The following is a 24,868-nucleotide window of genomic DNA, read 5'->3' on the forward strand; positions in this document are numbered from 1 at the left end:
GCCCTGTACCTGTCCTTTTCCAGGTGAGGACACAGAGTCCAGAAAGGGCCCACAGCATCCCTCGGGTTAGAGAACCAGCCGAGAACTGCTCTAGCCATAGATCAACCATGCTTGCACCTACACCTGGATGTAAGGAGCAAGGGGTGGCACTTACGGGCTCTCCTAACAACTACGAAACAGGCCTCTCCTTTCCCCACTCCCTAGCCCTGCTTTCAGGGGCAGTCGGCAGGCAATAGGGAGCTTGGGAAGAAGAGCAGATCTCTTTATTTCCTTATCTGCCCTCTGGCCGATCCCACAGCCTGCCACCCTGTTGTACCACCTGAGGGGTGTAATGCCCCCCTTCCAGCCAGCACTCCAGAGCCCACGGGCAGTGGAGAGGGCATTGTTGCTGCTGGTCCGCATCACACTGTCCAGGGAGGCCGCTTGCTGCAGAGGGCACTGGATGGAGAGGGGCTGGCGGTGAGCCTTTGGAGAGGAGGGTAACCAGCTGCACATGCCAGTAGGAAAAGGCTTGTTGGCAGAAGCGGGAAGAGAGAGCAACTGGGATTTCTCCCCTAGGTTCCTGGGCACTTCTGCCCAGTCTTCCTCCTGCCCCCCGTCATAAGGGCATCACACACCATGTAGGGCAGTCCCCCGGCCACCCCACACACATCTCTCCACACGCAGAAGTCTGCAGGCAGATATGACCTAGTCTTTGCCTAATCCCAGCTCCACGCTCTTTCCACAGATTTAACTCAGGAAGCTGGCCAACCCTGCTGGAAGACGGAGCTCCTGGGGAAAGTGCGACGTGGCTGAGAGTGTGGCCAGAAAGCAGGAGTCCTGCCTGTCAGATTGCAGGGGAGCTGCCAGGCCCAGGCCCGGAGCCCAGCACCTCCCCTAGGAAGCCCCTGACAATCCTACCACCCAGAAGGCAGATGCCAACTCCTACCCGGCTTGTCCCCACCAGTTCACTCACTTCTGCAGGAACTCCTCCAGCCCACAGGGCTTCAGCACAAAGTCCCCCACGTCCACATCTCTCAGTTCATCATGGGTGTAGCACAGGGTCTGGTAGATGAGCAAGTCCACAGTGGAGGAACCTGGAAGGGATTGGACAGAGGAACAAAGATGGGGGCACTGGGGCAGGCGGGGCTCAGCATCTACCCTGATTTTCCATTCCTGACTAAGTGTGCTCCAGTGCTGTCACCAACTTGATAAAGCAGTTTGAAGTTGGAGGAAGTGACCACGGACCTAAAAAGCCTGCCCCGAAGCCAGCCTCCCAAAGGAGCTTCCTTACTGCCCCTCATCTGGGCCACAAGGTAGAGTGGGAATCGAAGCCAAAGGATCCTACCCCACCTCCAAGGAGGCTCACTCCCCTCCTCCCCCACTAACTTACAGTTGCAGGTAAAAGTGAGTGGCTCCCGCAGACTGTCACACAACACTGTCACCTTTAGGTTGACCTCATCCCCAAGGTGCTCTGGGCTTGGGGTGACAGCACTCCAGACATATCCGGTGAGGAAGTAGTCTTGGATATCAGAGCCAGATCGAAGGCTGTGCAGGAAGAGAGGGAGAAGGATCCTCGCTCTACCTTCAGAAGAGAGCAGTCGAGAAGAGGCCTGCTGGGACCCTCCCGCCCTGAGGCCCACGGGCCCTTCTGTCCCCACTCAGCCTGGCCCTCCAGGTCTGCAGGCCAAGATGAAAGGCATGGGGACGCAGCTCTGGGAAACCATGCTCTTGACACATTTGCTACAGTTGCAAAATGTTTCCCAAGCCAAACTGAACAGTAGGGAGAGTTCTAAAATGACAAAGCTTTCCATGCTAAGTGCAATGGAAAATTGTTCTGAATCCACTTCCGTTTTCTTTTAGCTCCAGATAACACTCTTATCTCCATCTGGGGTTCGCTTGCTCCTAAGGGCAACCGAGCCTGAAGCGATGGGGTAGTTTGACTATTAGACCGAGGTCTTAGGAATTTTGTTAAGAATCGTGAAATTTCTAAGATTTCAAAAAGCCCACGAACACCTGTTGTAGGAAGCACCCCAGAGCTCTGAAATGAGATTTATTAAATGTGGCCCTTCTTCCTTCCTAGAAAAAGGAAGGTGACCCTCTTCCCCGGCCCCACAACCCTCCAAAACCACCATTCTTTAACTCTTACATATCCAGCATGTGGCAGAATGCAGCAACTTCCTCATCTCTCTCCTCTGAGACCTCAAACAACTCGTGGCCATTGGTGACAGTGTGGGGCCGGGAGCCCACCTTGAAGAGAAGAGCAGTTGACTCAGTGCCTTTTCCCTCATGTCACCCTCTTCCTACTCGTCGCAGGTCGAACCTATTAGACTGTAGGTGGGGAGACTTTCTAGGGATCCAACATTCAGTGAAAGGAGCACGAGAAAATATGGGAAATCCAGGAGTACATTTATCTGCCATCCTAGGAGACCCAGAGCTGAGCTGAAAGAGAAAACTTGAAGCTTTGGCTAAGTTTGGAGCCTGGGTGGGGTGGGCAAGAGTGTGGCCAAACCTGCTTCCCAAAGGGACAATGTCTAATGAACTCAGTCCAGCAGGCTCAGCAGCATACAGTACTGCTCGGTGGCTCCCAGGGGCTGGAGGGGAGCTAAGCAGGCAGCTGTTTCTCCTGCCACACCACGGAAGCCAGGGCAAGTGGGTGGCCAAACAGTCCTCAAGAAAGCTGGGCCCTGGGCCTTAATATCCACACCAAGCCCTGGGGACCCAACACAGAGAGAGACCGAGAACTCTTAGATGGAGGCAATGACAGACACACATGCCTTCTTGGTCAATGCTATTTGAGGAAAAAGTGTCAGAGCAGCTTCCTGGGCAAAAGGGAACCTGGTAAGAAGGTTTAGTTCCTCCTGGCTCGCAAGTCTTCTGGTTCTGAGCAGCTGCACTGTCAGGGAGCCTGCCTGAGCCCCACTTCCTGTATGAGAACACATGTGTAGTGGTGGCGATTCTCTCAGACAAGACCTCAAACTGTCTCCCATGGTCGCGGCGTTGCTTTCACTCACCCATGAGGAGTGCTAACGAAGCCCTCTGGTTTGGCCTGCTGCCTGGCCTCCAGAAGCAGGAAGTTGGAGAGCTGGTGCATGACAGGTTTCTGCCTGACGGGCCTACCCAGAGCCTCCAGGGGAGGCCACCCCAAGGGAACGTAGCTGCAGCTGGGATGGAGTGCTGGCAGGCAGTCGGTGCCAACAGCTGCTTCCGGGAGCCCAAAGCTTAGGTCTGTACACACAGCAATGCCTCACCTCTCATTCTCTCTCTGGCTGTTCTCATGTCCTCCCCACCCCTCAGGCAGATGGCACCACAGAGCTCCTCATTTGAATATCCAGTGTTTCCTCAGAGTGACCCCTTCCTATTAATTAGCCTTGCTCCCCTGGGTGAGCAGGGGGGGAGTGTAGAAAGGGGAGAGCAGCAATGGGGCAGTTGGCATGTGAGGCCCTGGCTCTGCCAAGTTCGTGCCTGTGTCCCAGTCAAAACAATAGCACCACTGTCAGCAATTAACCCACAAAAGTGAGAGTGAGAGCAACAGAGCAACAGAACCTAAGACAGAGAGACAGAGTGGGGGCAGGGAGGGAACAGAGTAGCTACTGAAGGCCATTTTCATGCCCTTTCAGTACCACTCCTTGGATCCATAAGAAAACAAAAGCCACTTACGTTTGCCCTGCTGGCAGGCCCTGGTGGCATCGCCCGGTACTGGCTGGGGGAGTCTGCCGGGCAGAGGCTGGCAGCGGGGGTACCAAGGTGACATTTGGAGCCAACCATTTCCAGAGCTGGCTCCGCAGGCCTGGGATAAGGAGGGTCCCTCCGGCTGGAAGCCCGACGGAGGCGGGGTGGTGGCACAGGCCGAGGGCCTGAGGGGTTCCCCTGCCCAGGGAGATGGGCCCCTGCTCCGAGTTGAGGCGGGGAAGACCAAGGCCGCATTTCCCCCCTAAGAATGGGCAAGAGCTTTGCGCTTTGCCCCAGCTTCTTCAAGGGGACTTTGGACCGAGCCCCCCTCAGAACTCTGATGACACACAGGGGATGGGGGAAGGACTGGGGGGAGGAGGAGACACAGGAGTGATAGAGGTGACCACCTACCAGGGTGGCAGGACCCAGGGAGCAGGCCCAGCTCTGTGCGAGGAACTCGGAGCTGGGAATAAGACTCTCCCTGCCCTATAAATAGCGGGAACAGCCCCACCTCTCAGAGCAGGGCCTTTAAAAAGCCCTGAGCTCTACAGCTGTGACTTATCCCCAGGAGCTGATGCTGCTTTGGGGGCTGTATCAGCAGAAGCACAGGAAGGAAGGACCACGTGGCTTTTCCAGAGTTGTGAAGGGTTCCATGCTGGGACACATGGTGGGAAAGCCCCAGCGCCCCTTAGACAATGGATAAGGGAGGAAGCAGGGGTGGGATGAAGTGAACGCTGCTCCTACCGGAAGTCCTCAACCACAGGGGCGCCTCTTGACTCCTTTAGGGCCAGGGCTTCCAGGGCCCAAGGGGGAAACAAAAAGCCATCTTCAGGTCCCCGCCCATGGAGATGCCGCTGGCACCTTTTACACCAGAAAAAAGATCAAAGCTGCCCTGGAACCCACGCTGTGCTTCTTTATAAATACTTCGCTATTTTATGTTATGTACTGATAAAAGTAAAATTATTATTGTCATGCTGCATATTTTTTCTAAATATTTTCGATGTGAAAGGAGATGAATAGTGGTGATGGTCACAGAACAACGTGACTGTACTTAATGCCACTACACTATATTCTTAAAATTGGTTAAGATGGTAAATTCAATGTTATGTATTAATTTTATCACAATACAAGAGAGAAAGAGAGAAAGGGAGAGACCAGAGAGATAGACACAGAGACACAGAGAGACATAAACAGAGAGGAGAGAGAGAGACAGAGGGAAGAGAGAGATAGAGGGAGAAAGAAGAACAGAAGGAAAGAGGCAGAAAGAGAGAGACAGAGAGAATGAGAACAAGCCAGCTTGGGAACGAGAGAGACCAGGGCTTTGTGCCTTGGACCATCAGGCAGCATTGCTGAAGGGCCTGGACCTGGGTCTGGTATTCGGTAAGCACGAAACAGTGGTTAATATGATTGAGCCTCATCACCATGCTGCACTTTTGGCAGAGCAGGAAGTCAGAAAGCAGAAGCAACAACGCTCTGGTCTACAAGGCCCTTCGGCCGGAGTCGACAATGAATCCCGTCACCCCGGTTCAGTCCTCACATCATGAAGCGAACACACACTAGGAGCTGGGATTCTAAAAACCTGCCCCGAGGAGACGTACAAAATATGTAAGGTACACAAAACTCAGCCCTGGAAAGGAGTCTCGTCTCTTAGGGTCCCTTTTCCTCTCCCCCACCAGGGCCTAGGGGCCAATGGCAGAAGCAGAGGGGGGAGGGGACTAAAGAGATGAGTACACAGCAGGTTTGGAACAACAAACAAGAAAGAGGGGCTATTCCGTTTCTGAGTGGCATGAGGAAAGGAGGACAGAAGAAACACAATAAGGGCCTCACCGAAGCAGCAGAAATCCGGTGGTTCTTGCCAGCTGTCCCATTTTTTCGGTTAGCATAGCGGGAGGTATAGGTGCGAGGGGGTACCTGAGGAGGCATGGTCTTGCTCCTGGCCACAGGTTTTCCAGGAGTATCCTTACCAAGGTCCAGGGGCCCCCGGCCCTCCTTCCAGCCCCTGGTGGCATCCCGCAATATCTCTGCATCGTAAGTGGACTTCAAGTTGAGCCGTGTAATTGCATCATTGATACCATCATAGTCCACAGACCCCAGTACACGTCCCGTACCCCCACCTCCCGGTTCCTCTTCTTCTAGGATCTGATGCCCTAGCAATTTGCCTGGAGGCTGTTCAACCAGCGAAAAAGTGTTAATGTCATCGGGCTGGGAGATCTTAGAGGGTGAAGGGGATCCCTTTCTAGGAGGCAGAGGAGGGGTGTCCCAGATAGAGACTCGGGGAGGCAAAGGAGGTGGGGACAGTTTCTTAGAAGAGCCATCTATGTCCCCCGGTTCTGGGGACAAAGAGAGACCCCCATCTGAACCATCAAAAATGTAGAGATAGTCTCTAGCCAGGGAGCCTTTGGGCCAGGGATCCGGGCCAGGCTGGGAGCTCTGGGAGGTAGAGTGGTTGGGCAGCCCTTCCTGTGGGGAGAGCGAGTTGTAATTGAGGGTAGGATCAGAGCCAGAGAGACCGCGTAAGAGCGTGAGGTCCTTCTGCCTTCCTGCCGGCTTGCTGTATAAGTCCAGGACGGGCTCATCCCAGTTGATGAGAGAGGGGTCTGTGTTCTGTTTGGTTCTGCTTTCCTCCTTGTCGTGCCGGAGCCGGGAGAGAGCATCGTACTCCATCTGCAGGGCCTCGGCCATGGCCAACTCCTTGCGGCTGATGCCCACGGACTCCAGGGACTTCCAGTGTTCCCCATTGCCCTGAGTCGAAGACATGGTGAGGATGGGGGCGAAGGAGTCAAGGACGTCTTCTACTTCCTGCCAATGTCAAGTCTGCAGGGTTGTGGCATGGTGTCTGGGCACCTGCAGGTGACAGGGGAAAATATCAATCACTCAGTCACAAAAAGAGAAGTATCAATAATCCGACTTTAGTGACATGATCTGGACCACTGCCTGTTTCTTGAGTGCCTACAACAGATGGAAAGAAACAGAAAGATGGAGGGGAAAAAAGAAACCAAGATAATTTTATTTATCTACTACAGCCATTCACCCTTCCACTCATTCATACATGTTTCCACCTCTCGTCCCTAATTCCCATCTTCATCTCTCTCACACGTACCCCAAGAAAAGAAGGAGGTACCCGGCATCGGTCAAGAGGAGAAGACAGGGCGGGCAGAGTGGCGTGTTGGTTAGGAGTTGGTGTGAGACACCAGCTCTAAGCAGCAGGGCCCCGGTTCGGATCCCACATATGAGGGCCAGTGACACTGCCCTCTACAGCTAAGATGCTGAACAACAGCTCGATCTGGAGCTGGGCTGCCATGAGCCACCATGAGCGGCTATCCAATGGCCGGCAACCAATCTGCCTCACCCGGGAAGAGCGCAATGATAATACCAACATGGGCCAATGAAGCGACCTCCTCCACAACTAGACTGAAGAACAAAAGAACAGCAACTTGTCTGTTCCCCTTTCCCGATTCCCCAGCACTGTTCCCTCCCCCAATTCTCCAATAAAATCTTTAAAAAAGAGAGAGAGAAGACAGAAACAAGTGTTCTTCAGGCAGTTTAGAGAGGACAGCTCCCAGCTGCTGCTGGTGGGGAATGTGAAATGGTACAACCACCTTGGAACACAGGCAGCTTCTTGAAAAGGTAAAGAGCCCCTACCATATGACTCCGCTATCCTGCCCCTAGCCCACGAAAATGAAAGCACATGTCCACACAGAGATTTGTACATGACTATTCATAGCAGCCTTACGCATAATATCTAAAAATCCTAAGTAACCCAAATGTCCACCAAGAGGTGAATGAATTAAAGAAATGTGATATGTCCACACAACTGAAGACTGCTAAGTAACAAAAAGAAGTGAATTACTGACACATGCAATGACACAAATGAATCTCAAAGTAACTATGCTGAGTAAAAGAAGCCAGACAAAAGAGTATGAGTATACAGGAGTCCATTTATGTAAAATTCTGGAGTAGGAAAACTAATCTACAATGACAAAAAGCAGATCACTGGTTCTCTGGGAAGGGGTGGAAAGAAGGATGGAACTGTTGGGGATGATGAATATGTTCATTTTCTAGATTGTGGTAATGGTTTGTTTCACAGGTATATACAAAAGTCAAGACTTATCAAATTGTACACTTTAGACATTTACAGTTTATTGCACGTCAATTATACCTCACTAAAGCTGTAAATGAAAAGTATAATAGAGCTCTATAAAACAGACCTTATATTACTCAGATTGCACAAGGATCCTCCCAGAATATTCCAATATCAGCAACTAAACAAAGCTTGCCAACAGGTGAGACCCAGGTGCCTGATGAATTACAGCTGTGCCAAAATACTGATTTCCCCCCCCTCCCCCCAAGGCCCTCAGGAAGCCAGGCAAAGGTCGTGGGCAACTGGAGCCTCTCTCAGACCAGCTGCCTCTGGCTGCAAGCAGTCCCCTTCATTTACTCCAATGTTGGCACCTTTTTCTTTGGAAGCCATGACATGAAAAAAACACTGAACAAATGGTTGTAATGATAAGGTTAGGCTGACTCAGTGGTTCCCAGCCCTGCCTGCACATTAGAAACACTGGGGAAACTTTTTTAAAGTACAGTCCTGATGCCCAGCTTCTCTGGAGAGATTCTGATTTAATTGGTCTGTGGTAGGGCAGTGGTGTTTTTAAAAAGTCCCCCAGGAGAGTCTTGTCTATAGCTGAAACTGAGAACCAGAGCCTATGTGTGTACAGTTAGTCAGTCCTCACCTAACGTCACTGACAGGTTCTTGGAAACGGTGACCTGAAATGAAACAATGTATAACAAGACCTTAAATGAAACCATGTATAATAAGACCGCCATAGGCTAATTGACACAAATAAGAGTTAAGTTCCTAGGACATTTCTGGTCACAAAAAACATCACCAAACTTCGAAATAAAGACCCCAAACACTTCTAATATTAAACACTGAAATAAATGTGAGCTATCCATACATTTAAGGAAGATGAATGAAAACAAGGGAGATAATTATTTTCCAACCCGCTTATTCCAGTTCAGGGTCGTGTGTGACCTGAGCCTCTCTGGACAGCTCAGGGTGAAAGGTGGCGCCCCACCTTGGACAGGACGACCTTCCATCACAGGGTGCACTCACACACACTGCATTCACTCAGACTCGCTGAGTCACCCAACGTGCACAGCTTGGGATGTGGGAGGAAACCAGAGTCCCCAGAGAAAACCCACGCAGATGTGGGGAGAACATGCAAACTCCACAGGCAGGTCCCGGCCAGAAATGTACAATATTTTATTTTTTCATCAACATTATAACAAAATGATGTTTATTTGAGGACCTGCTGTACGTGTGTTTCAGATTAGCTTGGGGGAGGTAAGTGTGAGTAGTCACCTCTGACCCTTAGTGCCAGCAGCTGAGAAGCTCACAATTTCATAAAATTATCAAAAAGTAACAAATATATGAAGTATGTTCTTCCTCCTGATTATAAAGTTGAAAACAGCAACAGGAAAAAGGCTCAGCTAGATTCTTGGTTGGCAAGCTCCATCAGACCCAAAATGAGTTAGGAGAAGGGTATCCCTCCACCCAAGGTGCCCCCCACCACCACCCAGAACCCCATTCATCGGTCAGGCACAAGCACAGAACCCTAAAAGGCCAGAGCTGGCTCAGTGAACTTTAGGAAGTAGTTTCCCAAAGACCAACCAGCCCAAGCCCAGCCTCAGGGCACACGAAGCACTCTGCAGATTTCTCTGCCTGTTGTTTCTCTACCCCTTAACAGCTTCTTGCAGATTATTTTTTATCTACAGAAGGTAAGAGGCAGTCTTGCTATTTGAAATTCAAAGGAATTGGATGAGCATACTCAGAACTTAGCTGCCCAGAGCTGGAAAACTGGTCACAGGAAAAGGAGGTCTTAGTGCTTTGGAGTGGGCACACTAGATAAATGCTCAAAGCGGGACTGAGTTTAAGCCTTTCGATCCAGACAACAACTGTGGACGTTCAGCCCTGAGCTGGGACAAGCAAAGTTGTAAGAGTTGCCTTAGCCAGGCACCACTGTGAAGAGGAAAACTGAGGCCATTGGGAAGAATTTCAGCATCCTGCCTCTCTCCCTCACTAACGTATCCACCCTTGCATTCAGCCTCTCTTTCTTCCTCTTGGGTCTCAGGGAAGCTGAACAAACCGCCTTGTGCTCTTGCTCCAGTTCACCGGGTCTCCATTAGGATGACGCTACACAAATTTCCCCTCTCTCTTCTTAACTGGGTCTCTCTAGTCAGCACATAAAGTTGTTCAAGCTTCTTCGAGTGAAAGAAAGAGAGAGGAAGAGAGAAAAGGAAGGAAGGAAGGAAGGAAGGAAGGAAGGAAGGAAGGAAGGAAGGAAGGAAGGAAGGAAGGAAAAAAACCGCTACACCCCAAGCACCTTCCCTTGACTTTTCACCCTCCAGCTAATACCCTCTGTTCTTCCTTCCCTGAACAACTCAGTTCTCCCTTCCTACAATATTCACTCTTCAACTCAGTGTCACCTGGCTTCTGCTGCCTATGTTCCTTGAAAAGTGCCCCAGCAACAATGCCCAGGCCTCCCAATTCCATAGGTAGTTCTATCTGCCTGGACACGGCTGCTGCATTTGGCTCGACAGGCCACTCGCTTCTTCTTTAAACCCTCCACCCTGGCTTCCAGGACACTGGTTCTTGTTTGCTTGTTTGTTGTTCTGCACCATCTGCCTCGATCTCCTCTTCCTTTGTCCACTCGGTTAACATTGGTGTTGGCCCAGAATTCCATTCTCAGCCGACTGCTCACAGGACACCCTCTGCTTGGGCAACCTCGTCTGTTCCACCTTCACACCGCTCACGTGTTGCTGCCAAATGTGTAGTGCCCCTCAGGTTTATATGCCCACCCGTATCTCAAAAACCCCCAAATGTCCCCAACTGAACTGTCACCTTCTTGTTTGCGCCCCACACCTTCTCCTACAGTCGTCCCGGATTCCGCCTTCCTTTCACCCCAGGTCCAATCACCAAGGCCTACCAACTTTTACTCTTTAATATTATAGAATTTAATATAATAATTATTTCATTATTTAATACGATAATTCCCAAATCTAGTCCTTCCTTCTATCCTAACTGCGGCTGTCCTAATTAAACCCTTATCTTCTCTCACCTGCGCTATTACAATAGCCTCTAATTGTTCTTCCTCCTACTAATCTTCCCTCTTTAAAGCTTTCTCCTCAGAGCAGCCAGAGGGCTCATTCCAAGGTAAACATCTGGTCATCTCACTCCAGATTAAACCTCTTCAAAGGCTCTCTACTTAATTCCGTTACAAGGCCTTTATCACACCTGCATCTCCCTCTCAGCTCCAGCCATTCATTACCCTGTATTTGACACCTCTGTGATTTTGTTCCTTCTCCTTGCATGTCCTTCCCAACACTGCCAGTGTGACTCCAACTCAACCTTCTAAGCCTTGATTCAGACATCATGTTCTCCAGAAAGCCTTTCTCTGAACCCCCAGATTGAACTAAGGGCCTCTTCTTTAGGCTCCCAATAGCAACCTGTACATATGTCAAACATAGCCTTAAAATATTTCATTCGAAATTAAATGTATATGGACCTGTCACCCCATCAAGCTCCTCAAGTTCCAAATTCACCTCATTTCCACTGAATGTACGTGAACTGGGATATAAGGCCAGAGTTTTCTGGTGACGAAAATTTTTAGACTTGGAGATGGGTGATCAGAATGCAGGCAGTGTCCATCCTTCCTTGGGGTCCTTCAAACACAGGACTGGGTATCAACTAGGCCAGGTCTGGCGTCTGTAAAGGCAGGGGGGTGGATGGACAAGACCACGATGTGAAGTGTCTGCCAGCTCTGGGAGTCTTTGATGCTGACCTATTAAATCCCTTTAGGCAAATTCCTCAGAGGACTCCAAGGTCAAACCCCAGCTAAGGTGCTCCTGAGCCTCAAGAGGGAAGAGAAGAAAAGCCCGAGGGAGATCCAGCAGGCCGGGCTCCTGAGGCTCTTCCCAGACTAGAATTCAGAGAAGTAAAGCTGAGCTACCTCTCTCTACGAGTTAGGGTGGAGACAGGGCAGACCCTCTTTTCCTGCAACCAAACCACTGTTCCCCTGGCTCCTGGCTAGGACACAAGACTGCGTCCGCCATGCAGGGAAGGAGACCCAGCCTGCTGCCAGGGCTCACATGCGGGGCCACACTGGCAGCTGCTCTTCCCAAAGTCTCCAAACTCGGCTCCCTCTGATGCTGAGGGCTCCCTGATGAGGAGGCAGGCCAAGCAGCATCTCCCCAAGACCAGGAGAGCCACCCCGAAAGCGAAGTGTACCAAAGCAGCCACAGCCAGGCACAGGGGAAATCAGAGGGAAAGGGGGAAGGCAGGAGAAAGCACTCCCAACAACGTAGAACTAGTGAGAGCTCAAGGCCAAATTTCATTCTCCGGAAGAGGGGACAGTGCACAAAGTATTTCAAGAACTGGCATCTCATGTTTCCTGCCTCCCCTTCCTTGGTTCAGTTCCCTCCCTGCCAGCCTCTGCTGGGCTGACCAATTAGAAACTGCTCTACTCCCTTAATCCTCCAGGGCTACTAGGGAATCTGTGAAAAAGCAAATATCCATGTAGGTCCCAAGAAAGAGGTGGGGTGGATGAGAGCCTGGGTCTCAGCTACTCTGCAGCCCATCCAGGAAGAGATGGCTGGGGCCAGGGCCACCCTGTCGCGCAACCCCAGGGAGCACCCACACGTTGTATTCTGTGTGAATGACACCCCTGACCACAACAAAGGCAATCACATGAATGGTACCCCCTGGGGTTGTGCGCCTTGGTGGTCCTGGCTGGGATCTCTTGTGTCCATCTCAGAGCAGATGGACATCTCCAGAAAGGTCATTTCGGCCAGTTTCCTTTCACCGCCTGCACGCACTCCCTAACATTTCCCCCCACACAATAACATTACGTAATACATAGTCCACATTCAGACGTTCTCAGTTGTCTGTCACCTGGGAAGTTTTTCAGACATATCAATTCCTGGCCCCTCTCCCGGAGGGCCTGATTCAGTAAGGTGAGTCCCTGGACTTTGAATGTTTCTAAGCCTCTCAAGAGATTCAAATGTGCGGCCAGGTTTGATCCACAAACTAAGGTTTCAGAGGAAACTGTGCAAAGAGACCCCCAAAAACGCACCAGGCAGTCAGCTGGTAAAGGAAGAGGACATGCTTAAGGCCTAGCAGGTCGGTGTCAGGGCCTAAGCAGCACCAGGCACCAAACTCAGTCCACACAGCTGCCAACAGATGGCTGAAGGCCTGCAGGGGAGGAAATGGGGTCAGGGCTGAGCCACACAATGGTTCAGAGTCAAAGGGTGGAGAGAAAGGAGAGGGCACTCCCTCCAGTGAGCTGGCTCTGCCTAGTCTCCGTGCCAGAGAGGGAGGGCCCATGGGCCAGCACCGATACCAGCTGCGGGAGGAGAGTGGGCAGGGCTTCCTGCTTCTTGCTGGAGGGCACCATATCAGAGCTGCTCTGCTTGGGACGGCCTCATGGGTCTGCGTCATCTTCTCCCCATATCCTGAGCCACAGGACTGGACGCTGAGTAGCAGCTACTGCCAGGCGTCATGCCAAACCTAGAAGTATTCAGATGACCATGGCATGATTCCAGAGAGCTGACGTCCTAGCAAAGGTGAGAGACATATCCATAAATAATTCAATCCCCTTCCTGGGGCACAAAGCAGGGATGATGTCTTGGCCCATCTTCACTGGGCAGGGAAAATGGAGAGCTATCCAACAGGGTGGTGAAAAAGGGTTTCAAGCCCCTCAGGCATCAGTAGTTTTTACTGAGAAGAGGACTCAGTTATAGGACTGCCCTAGGAAGCACCTCCTCTCAGGACAGAATGGGTCAAAGGGTTGGAGGCCATAAGCACTTAATCTCTTTGGCTTCCAGAGTCTTCTCTTCAGAGAGGACCCCTGCCCCTATCCATCCCCCAAGATCCGCACTTACCCATACCCAAAATCCCCCTGGCTTTGCAGCCAGGGTCCCATGCCCAACACGTTAGTCCACATACGTGCTGCTCTGCTTCACTTCTCCCTCCCACAGCCCCAGCTCTAACAGGAAAGGTCAGCGTGTGCTGTGCCAGGAATCCGATTCTTCTACCAGGAAGGTATATCCAGAAGGTCAGGTAGGCCAGCTCCCTGCCTCAGAGAGATGTGCGTGATCCCTCCTCCGCATTGAAAACCTACACGTTTCATACAACTCTGCAAGCTTCTTTGATGTCAGGCCCATCGCTAAGTCACACACACTAACAAAGTCTTTCTATTATCTAACTTATGTCCTTCTATGTGGCTTTCATTTAGTTCCAAATGTGGGGAGACAGATATAACGGCCTGTATTTTCTTCCCTCTCATATGGCCCCTCCCTAGTGTCCTCTTAGCCAAGGTAAAGCAGCCCACACAGTTCAGTCTTTCCCACTGGAACTTACTTTCCATCTCTCTCTTCCCTGGGCCTACCCTCGACTTTCCACTAGTCTGAAGCCAAAGTAGATACAAGCGTTAGTAGAGGGCTTTCTGGGTCCTAGGAGAGAGGAGGGACATGGAGGCTGTGAGACATGGTCAGATGGAGTTGAGTTTGCATTCAGAGGCCTGACGTCCCCAATCCTGGGTCAGAAACCATTTGTGCAGTTGGTTCTGGTCACACACGCACACACAGAATCCCTGGAACTCACAGCTCCCACCGCACACCCTGCAGATTCGGGATCTGAGTGTGAGGCAAGTCAGGGGTGGAAGAGGTGAGGCAGCTCGTGGCTCCTCTCAAAACTTTCCTCCCTAGAGCTGGCAATGTAGATGGCGGAGCCAGGGACCAGGAGTTGGCAACCAGCTAAATGGAACCTTTTGCAAAGAGGAAAGAAAGGTCTTGGCAGCGGGTGGATCTCGAGACCAGGAATCATCCCATGAGCCAGAGCAGCCACATCTCCTCTCTGTCCAGTCCACACTTCCTGCTTTCTCCCCGACCTGCCCTCAGCCACTGCAGCCCAAAGAACCAGCCCTTCTAGTTCAGATCGGCCTGGATCCCTCAAAAGAGCATGGTGGGTGAAAATGTAAACTGATGCAGCCAATATGGAAAACAGTATGGAAGTTCCCCAAAAAATTAAGACTAGAGGGCCGGCCGAGTGGCTCAGTTGGTTAAGAGCACGAGCTCTGAGCAACAGGGTTACCGGTTCGATTCCCACATGGGCCAGTGAGCTGCACCCGAGCTGAGATACAGCTGAGCTGCCAACAGGCGGCATGATGGTGAGAGCATGTGCTCCTAACAAGGTTGCTGGTTGGAGTCCCACATAGGATGGTGGGCTACACCCACCCAAAACTAAGACTGAACACGGCACCATGAGCTGAGTGGTCACGAGCTGCCCCGACAGGTGCCCAGATGGCGACTGGGCTTCGAGCTGAACTAGCTGTGCCCTCCACAACTAAGACTGAAGGACAACAACTTGGCTGTTCCCCTTCCCCGATTCCCAAAACTAAAAAATTTAAAAATAAATAAATAAATAAATAAAAATTTTAAAAAATAATAGAACTGCCTTATGACCCAGCAATTCCTCTTCTGGGTATTTATCTTAAGAAATCCAAAACATTAATTCGAAAAGAGATAAGTACCCCTATGTTCTATGTTCATTGCAGCATCATTTATAATAACCAAGATATGGAAACAACCTGTGTCCATCAACAGATGAATGAATAAAGAACATGTGGTACAGATATATAATGGAATACTACTCAGACATAAAAAGATGAAATATTGCCACTTGTGACATGGATGGACCTGGAGGGTATTATGCTAAGTGAAATAAGTCAGACAGAAAAAGACCAAAACCATATGATTTCACTCATATATGGAATACAAAACAAAAAAGTAACAAACTAACAAAACAAAACAAAAAAACCTCACAGATACAGACAATAGAATGGTAGTTACCTGAGGGGAAGGGGGGGGGAGGGCAAAAAGGGTAAAGGGGGTCAAATACATGGTAACGGAAGGGGACTAGACTTTTGACAGTGAGCACACAATAGAATACACAGGTATCAATTATAATGTTGTACACCTGAAATTTGTATATGTTATTAACCAATTTTACCTCAATTAAAAAATATATTTTTTTTAAGAAAAAGAATTACTTCCAGCTTCCTCAGCCCTCCAGAGAAAGGCAGCAGGACAGGATGGTGAGGGGTAAGAGGAGTTCTCAGGATGAACTTCCTGTACCAATTTTGGCCCCCAGCTGAGGGGACTCCTGAGGAAACTTCTTCACAGACAATTTTCCCACCAGCCCAACCCACATCAGAAAAAAACAACCAACATTTTCCAACAGCAACACCTAGGAAACCCTAGCCTCTCTGAAGGTCCTGCAAGCCCTATGAAGCATAAAAGAAAGAGAAGAGAAGAAAATGGGTGCAGTGCGGATGGGACACACACAGCAGCCCCTGTGTAGTCCTTGCCTCCCCACCTGCTCTCCCTGCCTCACTGCCTCAGCTTTGCTTCACAGGGCCATTTGCTTCCTGCAAAACAAGAGCTCCTGCAAGGCCCAGACTACTGCCTCTGTCACCTCCAGCTGAACCTGCAGACCAGCTTACCCAGCTCATGCCCTGTGAATCCAGTTCCCCAGGATTCCTGCGGAGGCTGGGAAAACTCCCTGGGGGAGACCGGCCCATTAAGCAGAATCCAGAAAGTAGGTCACAGCTGTTCCCATCCAGCCCAGGCACCAAACAGAGGACAGAACATGCTCTGGCTGGATGATTCACCGGAGGGAAGAGATGAGCAGCAGCGTAGATCTACCTCATGCTCAGGTTTAGTCCTGACACCCCTGTCCTCACAAGCTGGGTGGGACAAACCCATCAGAGTCTTCAAGGAGGCACTTCAAACATGGCCCCAACCCATGCATGGCCAAGGGGATGGGCTGTATCTCAGGGTAACTACAGAGGCAACGGACTAACCAGAGTGCAGCGAATAATGCCAGCAAGACCAATCTCCAAAAGAAGGGCATCTTTGCTGGCCATCAACACTCTGATTTTTAGAGTGTCTCCAATTCATTCAATTATAACAATTTTTTGGTTGTTTTCTGGGAGCACCTTTCTTAGACACCTGAAAGGCTGTGTCTCTTCTCCTGTTTATCAGAGATGAGGAAAGTGAGGCCCACTAAGAGTCACTGACTTCGCCTGGGGTCTCATACTAGAAAAGGGTCCAAACAGCTGATATGGGGAGGGTACGTGGTGCTGACACTCAGAAACAACCTTGGCCCCAGCACTGTGCTCCCCTGACAAGTACACACTTGGCACCAAAGTGCCAGAGCCCTGGATTCAGAAGGACCCAGGAAATTCGTCCCCAGAATGATCCTATACACGGAGTAGAGAAGGTGCGACGAGCATCTCAGTGTGGTAATGCTGTCTGTGGGAAGTGTGGGGGTGACTGCCTGTCAGCCTGGGTGGGGAAGCCAGTGGGCAGGGACACGCTGTGTGGGCAGTGAGCTGCTGCTGGCAGCTGACAGCCATCTGCTTGGCTCAGTGAGTGAAAGGAAGTTGAGCAAAAAAAAGGTAAGCCAGCCGTCCACGCACACCGCCATGGAGCTGAAGACCTGCTCCCACACAATGGTCGGGGCAATCTCCTGCCTTCCCTCTGGGGAGGGAGGCTCTGCACCACTGTCCACAGCCCTGCCCACTGTCCCTCTGTCACCACAGTTCCTAAACCAGCCATCTAAACATGTGGTCTGATAACAGAGATCAATGAGTGCTGACTCCCCAAATCAAGAAAATCCCTGATAGGCTGCAGTCATTCTCAAGGACCAAAAGCCATGGTAACCACACAAAAGGCACACACACTCACACCTTCCCCCACACACCCCACATGTACCCCCCACACTCCATGCATCTCCCATGCCCCTCCCCCATGCACACACCTCCATACCCTGCATATCTCCCACAATCCCCACGCCCTCCCCACCCCGACACATCCAACAGCCCCCCCACACACACACACACACCTCGACAAGCTCACTCACTCTGTCACCGGATCTCTGATTACAGGAGAAGAATCTAGCCTAGACACCATGAGGTTGCGATCTTAGTGTCACTGGCAAAGAAGTCTGAGAGAAGTGGACTGAAGTTGAACCAGGAAGAAACAGGGAAACAGGGCTTTTGGCCCCACAGGTCAGCTCTGGGCCTTCCAAAGCAGGCCCTTTCCTGTACACATTCCAGCACGCTGGAAGCAGGCCCAGGGAGCTCCAGGGGATGAGACGACGAGGGAACGAGAGCATAGACAGAAGAGTCCAGGAGGCCCTTGCCCAAGGCACTTGCGCAGGCCTCAGGGCGGTTCTTTCCTATGTCAGAGCCGAGTGGAGAAGCTCTGGGGTCCCTACAGACCAGGATGGGGAAGGAAAGGGGCACCAGGTCTTAAGAAGCCCCCATCTTTCAGCCCAGGGGAAAAAACCACACAAATAGAACACCATCAAACATCAGATACAAATTTACACAGAGGTGTTAGAGGCCTAGGTGTTAGACCCTCCCAGGGACATGTGCATTTAAAAAGCAGAGTCTGAGGGTAGGAGTGCCCAACCCAACCACTCTGGCAGTGGTAAGGGAAATGTCTAGTGGGCTGGGAGGAATAAGCTATTAAAAGATAGGTGGGTGCAACTAAGTCTGAACTCGGCACCTTGAGCTAAGTTGCCACCAGGATGGCTCAGTGGATAGAGCGTGCGCTCTTAACAAGGCTGCTGGTTGGCTCCCTACATGGGCTGGCGGCTACGCCCACCCGCAACTAAGATTGAACACAGCACCTTGAGCTTAGAGGCCACCTGCTGCTGACGGGAAGCCAGATGGTGACTGGCGCCCTCCACAACTAAGACTGAAGAACAACTTGGCTGGTCCCCTTCCCCAATAAAATCTTTAAAAAAAAAAAAAGATAGGTGGGTGGATCCCTGGTGTAGGCCATGCCTCTCCATGGCCTCTCTTGGTCCCAGCTCCTGAACCCCTGGAATCTCCTGCCCCTCTCCAGAACACAAGTCCCCACAGTGCCGCCCACCAGGCAGCCTGTCCCTTTAAGTCACTGGTCCCTGCAATTTCTGGCCCCCAGCTACTAATAGCCCAGCCTGACCCAGGCAGCCCCCAGGCCTTCCCCAGTAGCCACAAAGTTCCACTCCACTCTTCCTGGCAGCAGGCCAGAAGGATATCCTGCTCAGGGCAGCCAAGGACACTGAACTCAGGGGGATTCTATTTTACCCAGGTCAAAGGAAAAACCCCACCAGGGAAGCAGGGTCCTAACAGAGAACTGAGAAATGAAATCCTCCTCGAGATGGTCTCTCCTGTCCAGAATCCCCAAGCCACAGGAAAGGGAATTACCTAGATGGGGGGACTGAGAAGGTGCAGCAGGCAGGGGTCCTGACGGTGCCAGACCCCAGCCAGGACTCCCCAAGTCAGCCCGGTCATCCCTAGATCGGTCCCAGTGGAAGGTCCAGACCCCTGTGCCCTATTTCCCAGTCCACCTGACTCAGGAACTCAACAGCCGTGGGTGCAGCTGGAGACACCTTTCTCTCCCTCCTGTTTTCTCTCTCCTCTTTCCACCCCAACTCAAGATCCTCAGAAGCCTTCCCTGGTCAACCCTTTCAAACTCTCCTCACTTCTTTTACTCTCCATCTCCCTTTAATACTGTATGCTGTGTGTGTCACACAACTGATCAAAACACTGGCCTGGTGTCTGGAGTACAAGAACAATAATCTGCCTTAGATGGTGTTAAAACAACCATTTTTGCATCTCTGTGAATGGAAGGGTCGAGAAGATGTATTTTCTAAGTAGTATGTGATCTAAGGGTTTAGGGAAGTAGAGCAAGGAATCAAGTCAGTTAGTCTCAGTGTTGCTCTGTACATGCCCTGATGCTTTTCTTCCACCCCCTGTGCTCCACTTTGTACAGGAAGGGAGACAGAGAGAGAGAGAGAGAGAGAGAGAGAGAGAGAGAGAGAGAGATATCTCCCTAAGACAGAGCCAAAGTCTACACCTAGCAAAGGGGACACTCAGCAGAGGAGAGGACCAGCTGCCCACCTGGCACAGTGTAGCACGCTCTCTCATTCCACCAGCCCCGTCTTCATGGAGCCCTTCCCCATGCGACCCTCACTTAGGATCTAACATGATGGCAATAGTCTCAGAGGCCATTCTCAGCAGGGATTAGTTGACATGCAGGCAACTTGATAAATATAGCCAGGGTGTGATTGTATGTGCAGGCTTATCAGCTAACAATCCACAGGCACCTTGCTGAAATACCATTACAATGTATGTAAGCACCATTACGAAGTCTCAAATGAGTACCTCCAGGGCTATCGTGACTGGAGTGTTTTGGTGAAGGGGAAAGAGGAGAGGGGTGCTAAGTGAACATGAGCATCACAGAAAGAGAAGGAAGGAAACAGACCTAGTATTTTCCTCTGGTTTTGTGCCAGCTATTGTCTTGTTTAACCCTCATAACAACCCTTAAGTGTAGATATTATTAGCCTTACTTTATGAATGAGGAAACCAGAAAACAGGAAAGGGACTAAGTACACTGCCCAAGGTCACACAACTAGTAAATGATAGAATTGGGAGTTAAACTGAAACATGGTTGAGGCCGAAATTCAGTCTTTTGCTCCCCCTGCCATATATCCAGGCACATCACATTTTACCAAATGTTCAAGCAGATATCGGAGATTATTCTGGTACACCCCCACATTCCCTTCCCATACCCCAAGACTTCTTCACCCTTCCAAGCCACTCAAGAAACAAGCAAATGACTAAACAAACAAAACGGACCCAGTTTTGCAGATAAGAGGCCAATGACCACAGGGCAGAAATGACTTGTGTGTCACATAGCTAGTTAGTGGCAGCCGTGGGACTAGAAGCCAGTCTCAGACTCTCACTCCAGTGTTCTTTCCAAGACTAAGCCACATCCAGTCTATCGTACCCATTCTCAAAATCCTCCAGGGATGGAGATCCCCCAGGCTTCCTGTTCCAATCCCTCTCAAATTGGCCCATTCCTTTCCAAGCTTCTGATTACTTTTATTAAGTGAAATATCAGGCACCAAGAGGTTCTTTTCCTTTCTCCTACCTGAAGGATTGAAACAGCCTCCTGACTAGTCTGTCTTCCCTGCGCGCCACTGCAAGAATCATCCCCCAGCACTACAGCTCTGCCGTGTCACTGTTCTGATGAAAAGGTTTCTGCCTCTCCCCTTCCTATCAGATACTCAAGACTCACCACAATGAGTCCCAGCCTAGTCCCCCGCATGCCCCCAAATGCTGATGGTTCTTAACCATTGTCCAGGGCCCCAAGTTTTCCCAGAGACCTTCACTCATGCTAGTGAGTGAATGCTCTCCACTTGCCCTCAACGAACACCTGCTCTTATCCTATGATTATCACTTTGCAGTCTTCCAAACATCTATAAAATTTTTAGTGCATCCTACTGCCTTTACATTGTTTTGTATTATCCCTACTAGAGATCAGAATAAAAAATATATATTTTATCCATGTAGGTGCTTTATAGTTACAAAGCACTTTCATAGACATTAGCCCATTAATCTTAAAAATTAAAAATGGCCTCTTATTTATCGTCTTCTTCACGATGCTCAGCACAGTGTTTTACACAGGGCACAGAGTTGTTAGAGACTGCATTCTGAGGGTGCTCCGACCAAAACAGAGAAGAAGCGTTAACACCCGTGTTGCAGAATCAGAGATTCTGAAGCTGGATGAGGAAAGCAGTTGCAATTTATTTCTCCAGGTAGATACTCCATAGCATTTATTAGAGTCTCAGAGTTTAGAGGCCTCCAAATATTCAGCACTCTGGTCCTAGCCTCTATACTTCTATGAAATGCTGCCCAAGATTACACCAACTCCTGGGCAGCCATATGGCAACTGACTCATACTGAGTTTATAGGATTACCCTCCTCCATAGAGAAACTAACTTATCCATTCACTTGCATTTTTTTGGAGTACAACGTGGTTACCTCAAGGTCAGGGACCACATTGAATTCAAGTTTGTATTCCTAGGGTTTAGCACACACCTCTTATTGAAGGATGATAAAATAATTATAACCACCACCATTCACTGAGCCCTTGCCATCAGGCACTGTTCTAGGCACTTATGAACTTGGCTCACTTTTAAAACAACCTTTTTTTCCTGGTACTATTATTTTCCCAATCTTCCACATGAGGAAATGGAAGCACAGATAAATTAAGTAACTTTCCCAGGGTCAAACAACTATTGTAGTTTGTGGGGGAGCCAGGCTCTGAACCCAAGGAATCTGGCCCCAGAGCCATACACTTAACCATATGCTGAATTTATACTGTCGATTGATGAATGAATGAATGAATGAATGATTGAATATAAGAATGAAAGAGCAAGAGGCACTGAAGATGTTTTTGTTGAACAATTAACTAACCATTAATGAACCTACCCTATATTATCCATCAAAATATCACCAAGTCGGGCCGGCCGAGTGGCGCGTTGGTTAAGAACTGGCTTGGGATGCCAGAGGGCCCCGGTTCGGATCCCACATATAAAGGCCAGTGACACTGCCCTCTACAGCTAAGATGCTGAACGACAGCTCAACCTGGAGATGGACTGCCTTGAGTCGCCGGTGACAGCAGGTGGGTTGCCATGGACTACCGTGTGTAGCCAGCAGCCCCGGTAGGCAGCAGCCCCGGTGAGCGGCAGTCCAGAAGACAGCGACTGATCTGCCTCACCCGGGAAGAGCGCAATGATGATGCCAATTTGGGCCAGTGAAGCAACGTCCTCCACAACTAGACTGAAGAACAAAAGGACAGTAACTTGTCTGTTCCCCTTCCCCCAATTCCACAATAAAAATCTTTAAAAATATATATATATCACCAAGTCCTCAAACTTCCTTGAGTTTAGCTAGTAAGTAATTCCCAGTAGAGAATGCTTGTCAGTAAAATACAGAAGCTTGGTTAGATTAATTCTTAGTGAACTAAGCTCTGCAGAACATAAACTCCAGGAGGACAGGGATTTTGTCTGTCTTCTTCGCAGCTGTGCACTTAGGAGAACATCAGATACGTCACGTACATTCAGTGCATAACCGGTAAACGAATGAACAGATGAATAAAAAATAAAATGCAAACTCCTCCAATGGCTCTGGTCAGATTAAACTACTTTCAGTTCACCTCCTTCACCACTCACTTCATCCCCCATCCCAAGTCCTACCCATTGTTCAGATCTCAGCTAACATTTAATTTTTTCCAGGAAGTCTGACCACCCCAAATGCCCCACATATGTATTCTCAAGGCATCCCACACTTCCCCCGCCACAGCCATTTAGTTGTCTGCATCCCCACTCAACAACAAGTTCTGGAAGACTATCTATCCTAGGCATTGAAAGTACCTAAAGCCTTTAATAAGCACTCAAAACCCATTTGCTGAACAAATGAATGAGCTCTTTTTAAACATTATCTGGCAGACATATACCTTTGTGAGCATACCTTCTTCCACAGATGACTTTAAGAAGAACCCATTCTGTTGTCATCTGGCTCTGGGGGAAGTCCCGTCTTATTCAGAACTTGGGCCTCATTGACATTTTTTTCTCACAGGTCCCTTCAGTGCAGCACAGAAGGAACACAGGTTCTAGGGGGGACCCTGGCCTAGATTCATACTTCAGCTCTTCTCTAATTAATTATAATCTTAGACATGTTTCTTAATTTTTAGTTGGAATCTAAACCTAATATAAACCTCAGCTCTCCCAGCTGTGAAGAAGGAAAGAGACAATTTCATCATCATCATCCATTTTCTCCAAGGTTGGGGAGAGGGGGAGTTGAAGATAATGTTTGAAAAGCTATAGGTGGGGCCGGCCAAGTGGCGCGATCCTTAAGAACTGGCTTGGGACGCCAGAGGGCCCCGGTTCGGATCCCACATATGAGGGCCAGTGACGCTGCCCTCTACAGCCAAGATGCTGAACAACAGCTCAACCTGGAGCTGGGGGGCTGCAGTGAGTCGCGGGCGACGGCATAGGCTGCAGCCCCTGCTGCAGTGGGTTGCCATGGGCTACTGTGTGTAGCCGGCAGCCAGCGTGAGCGGCCAGCAGCCACAGTGAGCGGCCGTCCAGAAGCCGGCGACTGATCTGCCTCACCCGGGAAGAGCGCAATGATGGTGCCANTGATCTGCCTCACCCGGGAAGAGCGCAATGATGGTGCCAACTTGGGCCAGTGAAGCAACGTCCTCCACAACTAGACTGAAGAACAGAACGACAGCAACTTGTCTGTTCCCCTTCCCCCAATTCCCCAGCACTGTTCCCATCCCCCAATACCCCAATAAAAATCTTTTAAAAAAAAACCAAAAAAAAAGAAAAGCTATAGGTGGATGGATGCTCAATGCCAGTGACAATCCTCTTGTCTTTCTTAGTACTCGAATGTTTGCTCAAGTGGCTCCTTTTTCCCTTCCTTGCTGGGGTCATCTACAACAGCATAGTCAGAATTGCACTTCAGAGTATTTGCCAACCCTCCGGAATCACTCTGTCTTTCAAAGTCTCTTGTCAGGGAATCATATCTATCTTTTTTCCTCTTAATTAAAAAATCTGCCTTCTTGAAGTCTAGAGTGGAAATCTGACATCCCTGGTGATAATGTTTTTTGGGAAAATATAGTTCCCTTCTCCAAGGTTCCCCTAATATCTAAGTTGCAAACAATCTCTCCTTTCTTGGTCAGAATTAAATGCACTTTAATGGTGCTCCTAGTCCTTAGGAAGACGTAACAGCATGGCAGGTAGAAATGGGACAGACATTCTGCTTTCAGGAAAGCAGGGCTCTTGAGAAAGGGAAAGGGAGAGAGAGAGAGAAAGAGAGAGAGAGAGAGAGAGAGAGAGAGAGAGGGAGGATGGGAGGGGGAGGAAAAGGGGGAGGGAGAGGGAGAGGTCTCAGTAGTTGAAGGGTGCCATCACTACTCTTATCAGGGTTCAGGGTTAGTTTGTGACCTAAGACAAGAAGAACTCATAACTATTTCTCCTACCTGGCAAGGCAAACTGTAGTATTTCCTAAAAATGGAATCTACTTGGTTTTCTACTCTTCCCGCCACCCCCCTTCCTATGCCTTCTGGTCATATTGTAATCTGTTGGGTAGGCACAAAGTGCCAACATTCCTAGTAACCGTGTGACTTCTCTTGGAAATGGTCTCCAGGGTCCTTTCCAGGTGCAACGCTTCATGTGATCATAGGAAATGCAAGAATAGGCTCCTTTCATTTCATAAAACAGATACAAAATAATGCAGATATGAAAACACCA

The 24,868-nt window shown here is 49.9% G+C and overlaps 1 protein-coding gene across 1 annotated transcript in view; it reads right to left on the reverse strand.

The window, feature by feature from the left end:
- The window catches only part of PIK3C2B (phosphatidylinositol-4-phosphate 3-kinase catalytic subunit type 2 beta), a 64,770-nt gene that overhangs the window by 36,501 nt on the left and 3,401 nt on the right, over positions 1-24,868 (reverse strand). Inside the window, exons 2-5 of the mRNA XM_019649617.1 lie at positions 5,479-6,495; positions 2,129-2,229; positions 1,373-1,527; positions 956-1,076 (exon numbers count right to left, since the gene is read on the reverse strand). Of these exons, the coding sequence (XP_019505162.1) occupies positions 956-1,076; positions 1,373-1,527; positions 2,129-2,229; positions 5,479-6,408 (1,307 nt within the window). The 5' untranslated portion in view covers positions 6,409-6,495. The remainder of the gene's footprint in view (positions 1-955; positions 1,077-1,372; positions 1,528-2,128; positions 2,230-5,478; positions 6,496-24,868) is intronic.

Source organism: Hipposideros armiger, unplaced genomic scaffold (genome assembly GCF_001890085.2).
Source record: "Hipposideros armiger isolate ML-2016 unplaced genomic scaffold, ASM189008v1 scaffold_134, whole genome shotgun sequence".
NCBI lineage: Eukaryota > Metazoa > Chordata > Mammalia > Chiroptera > Hipposideridae > Hipposideros > Hipposideros armiger.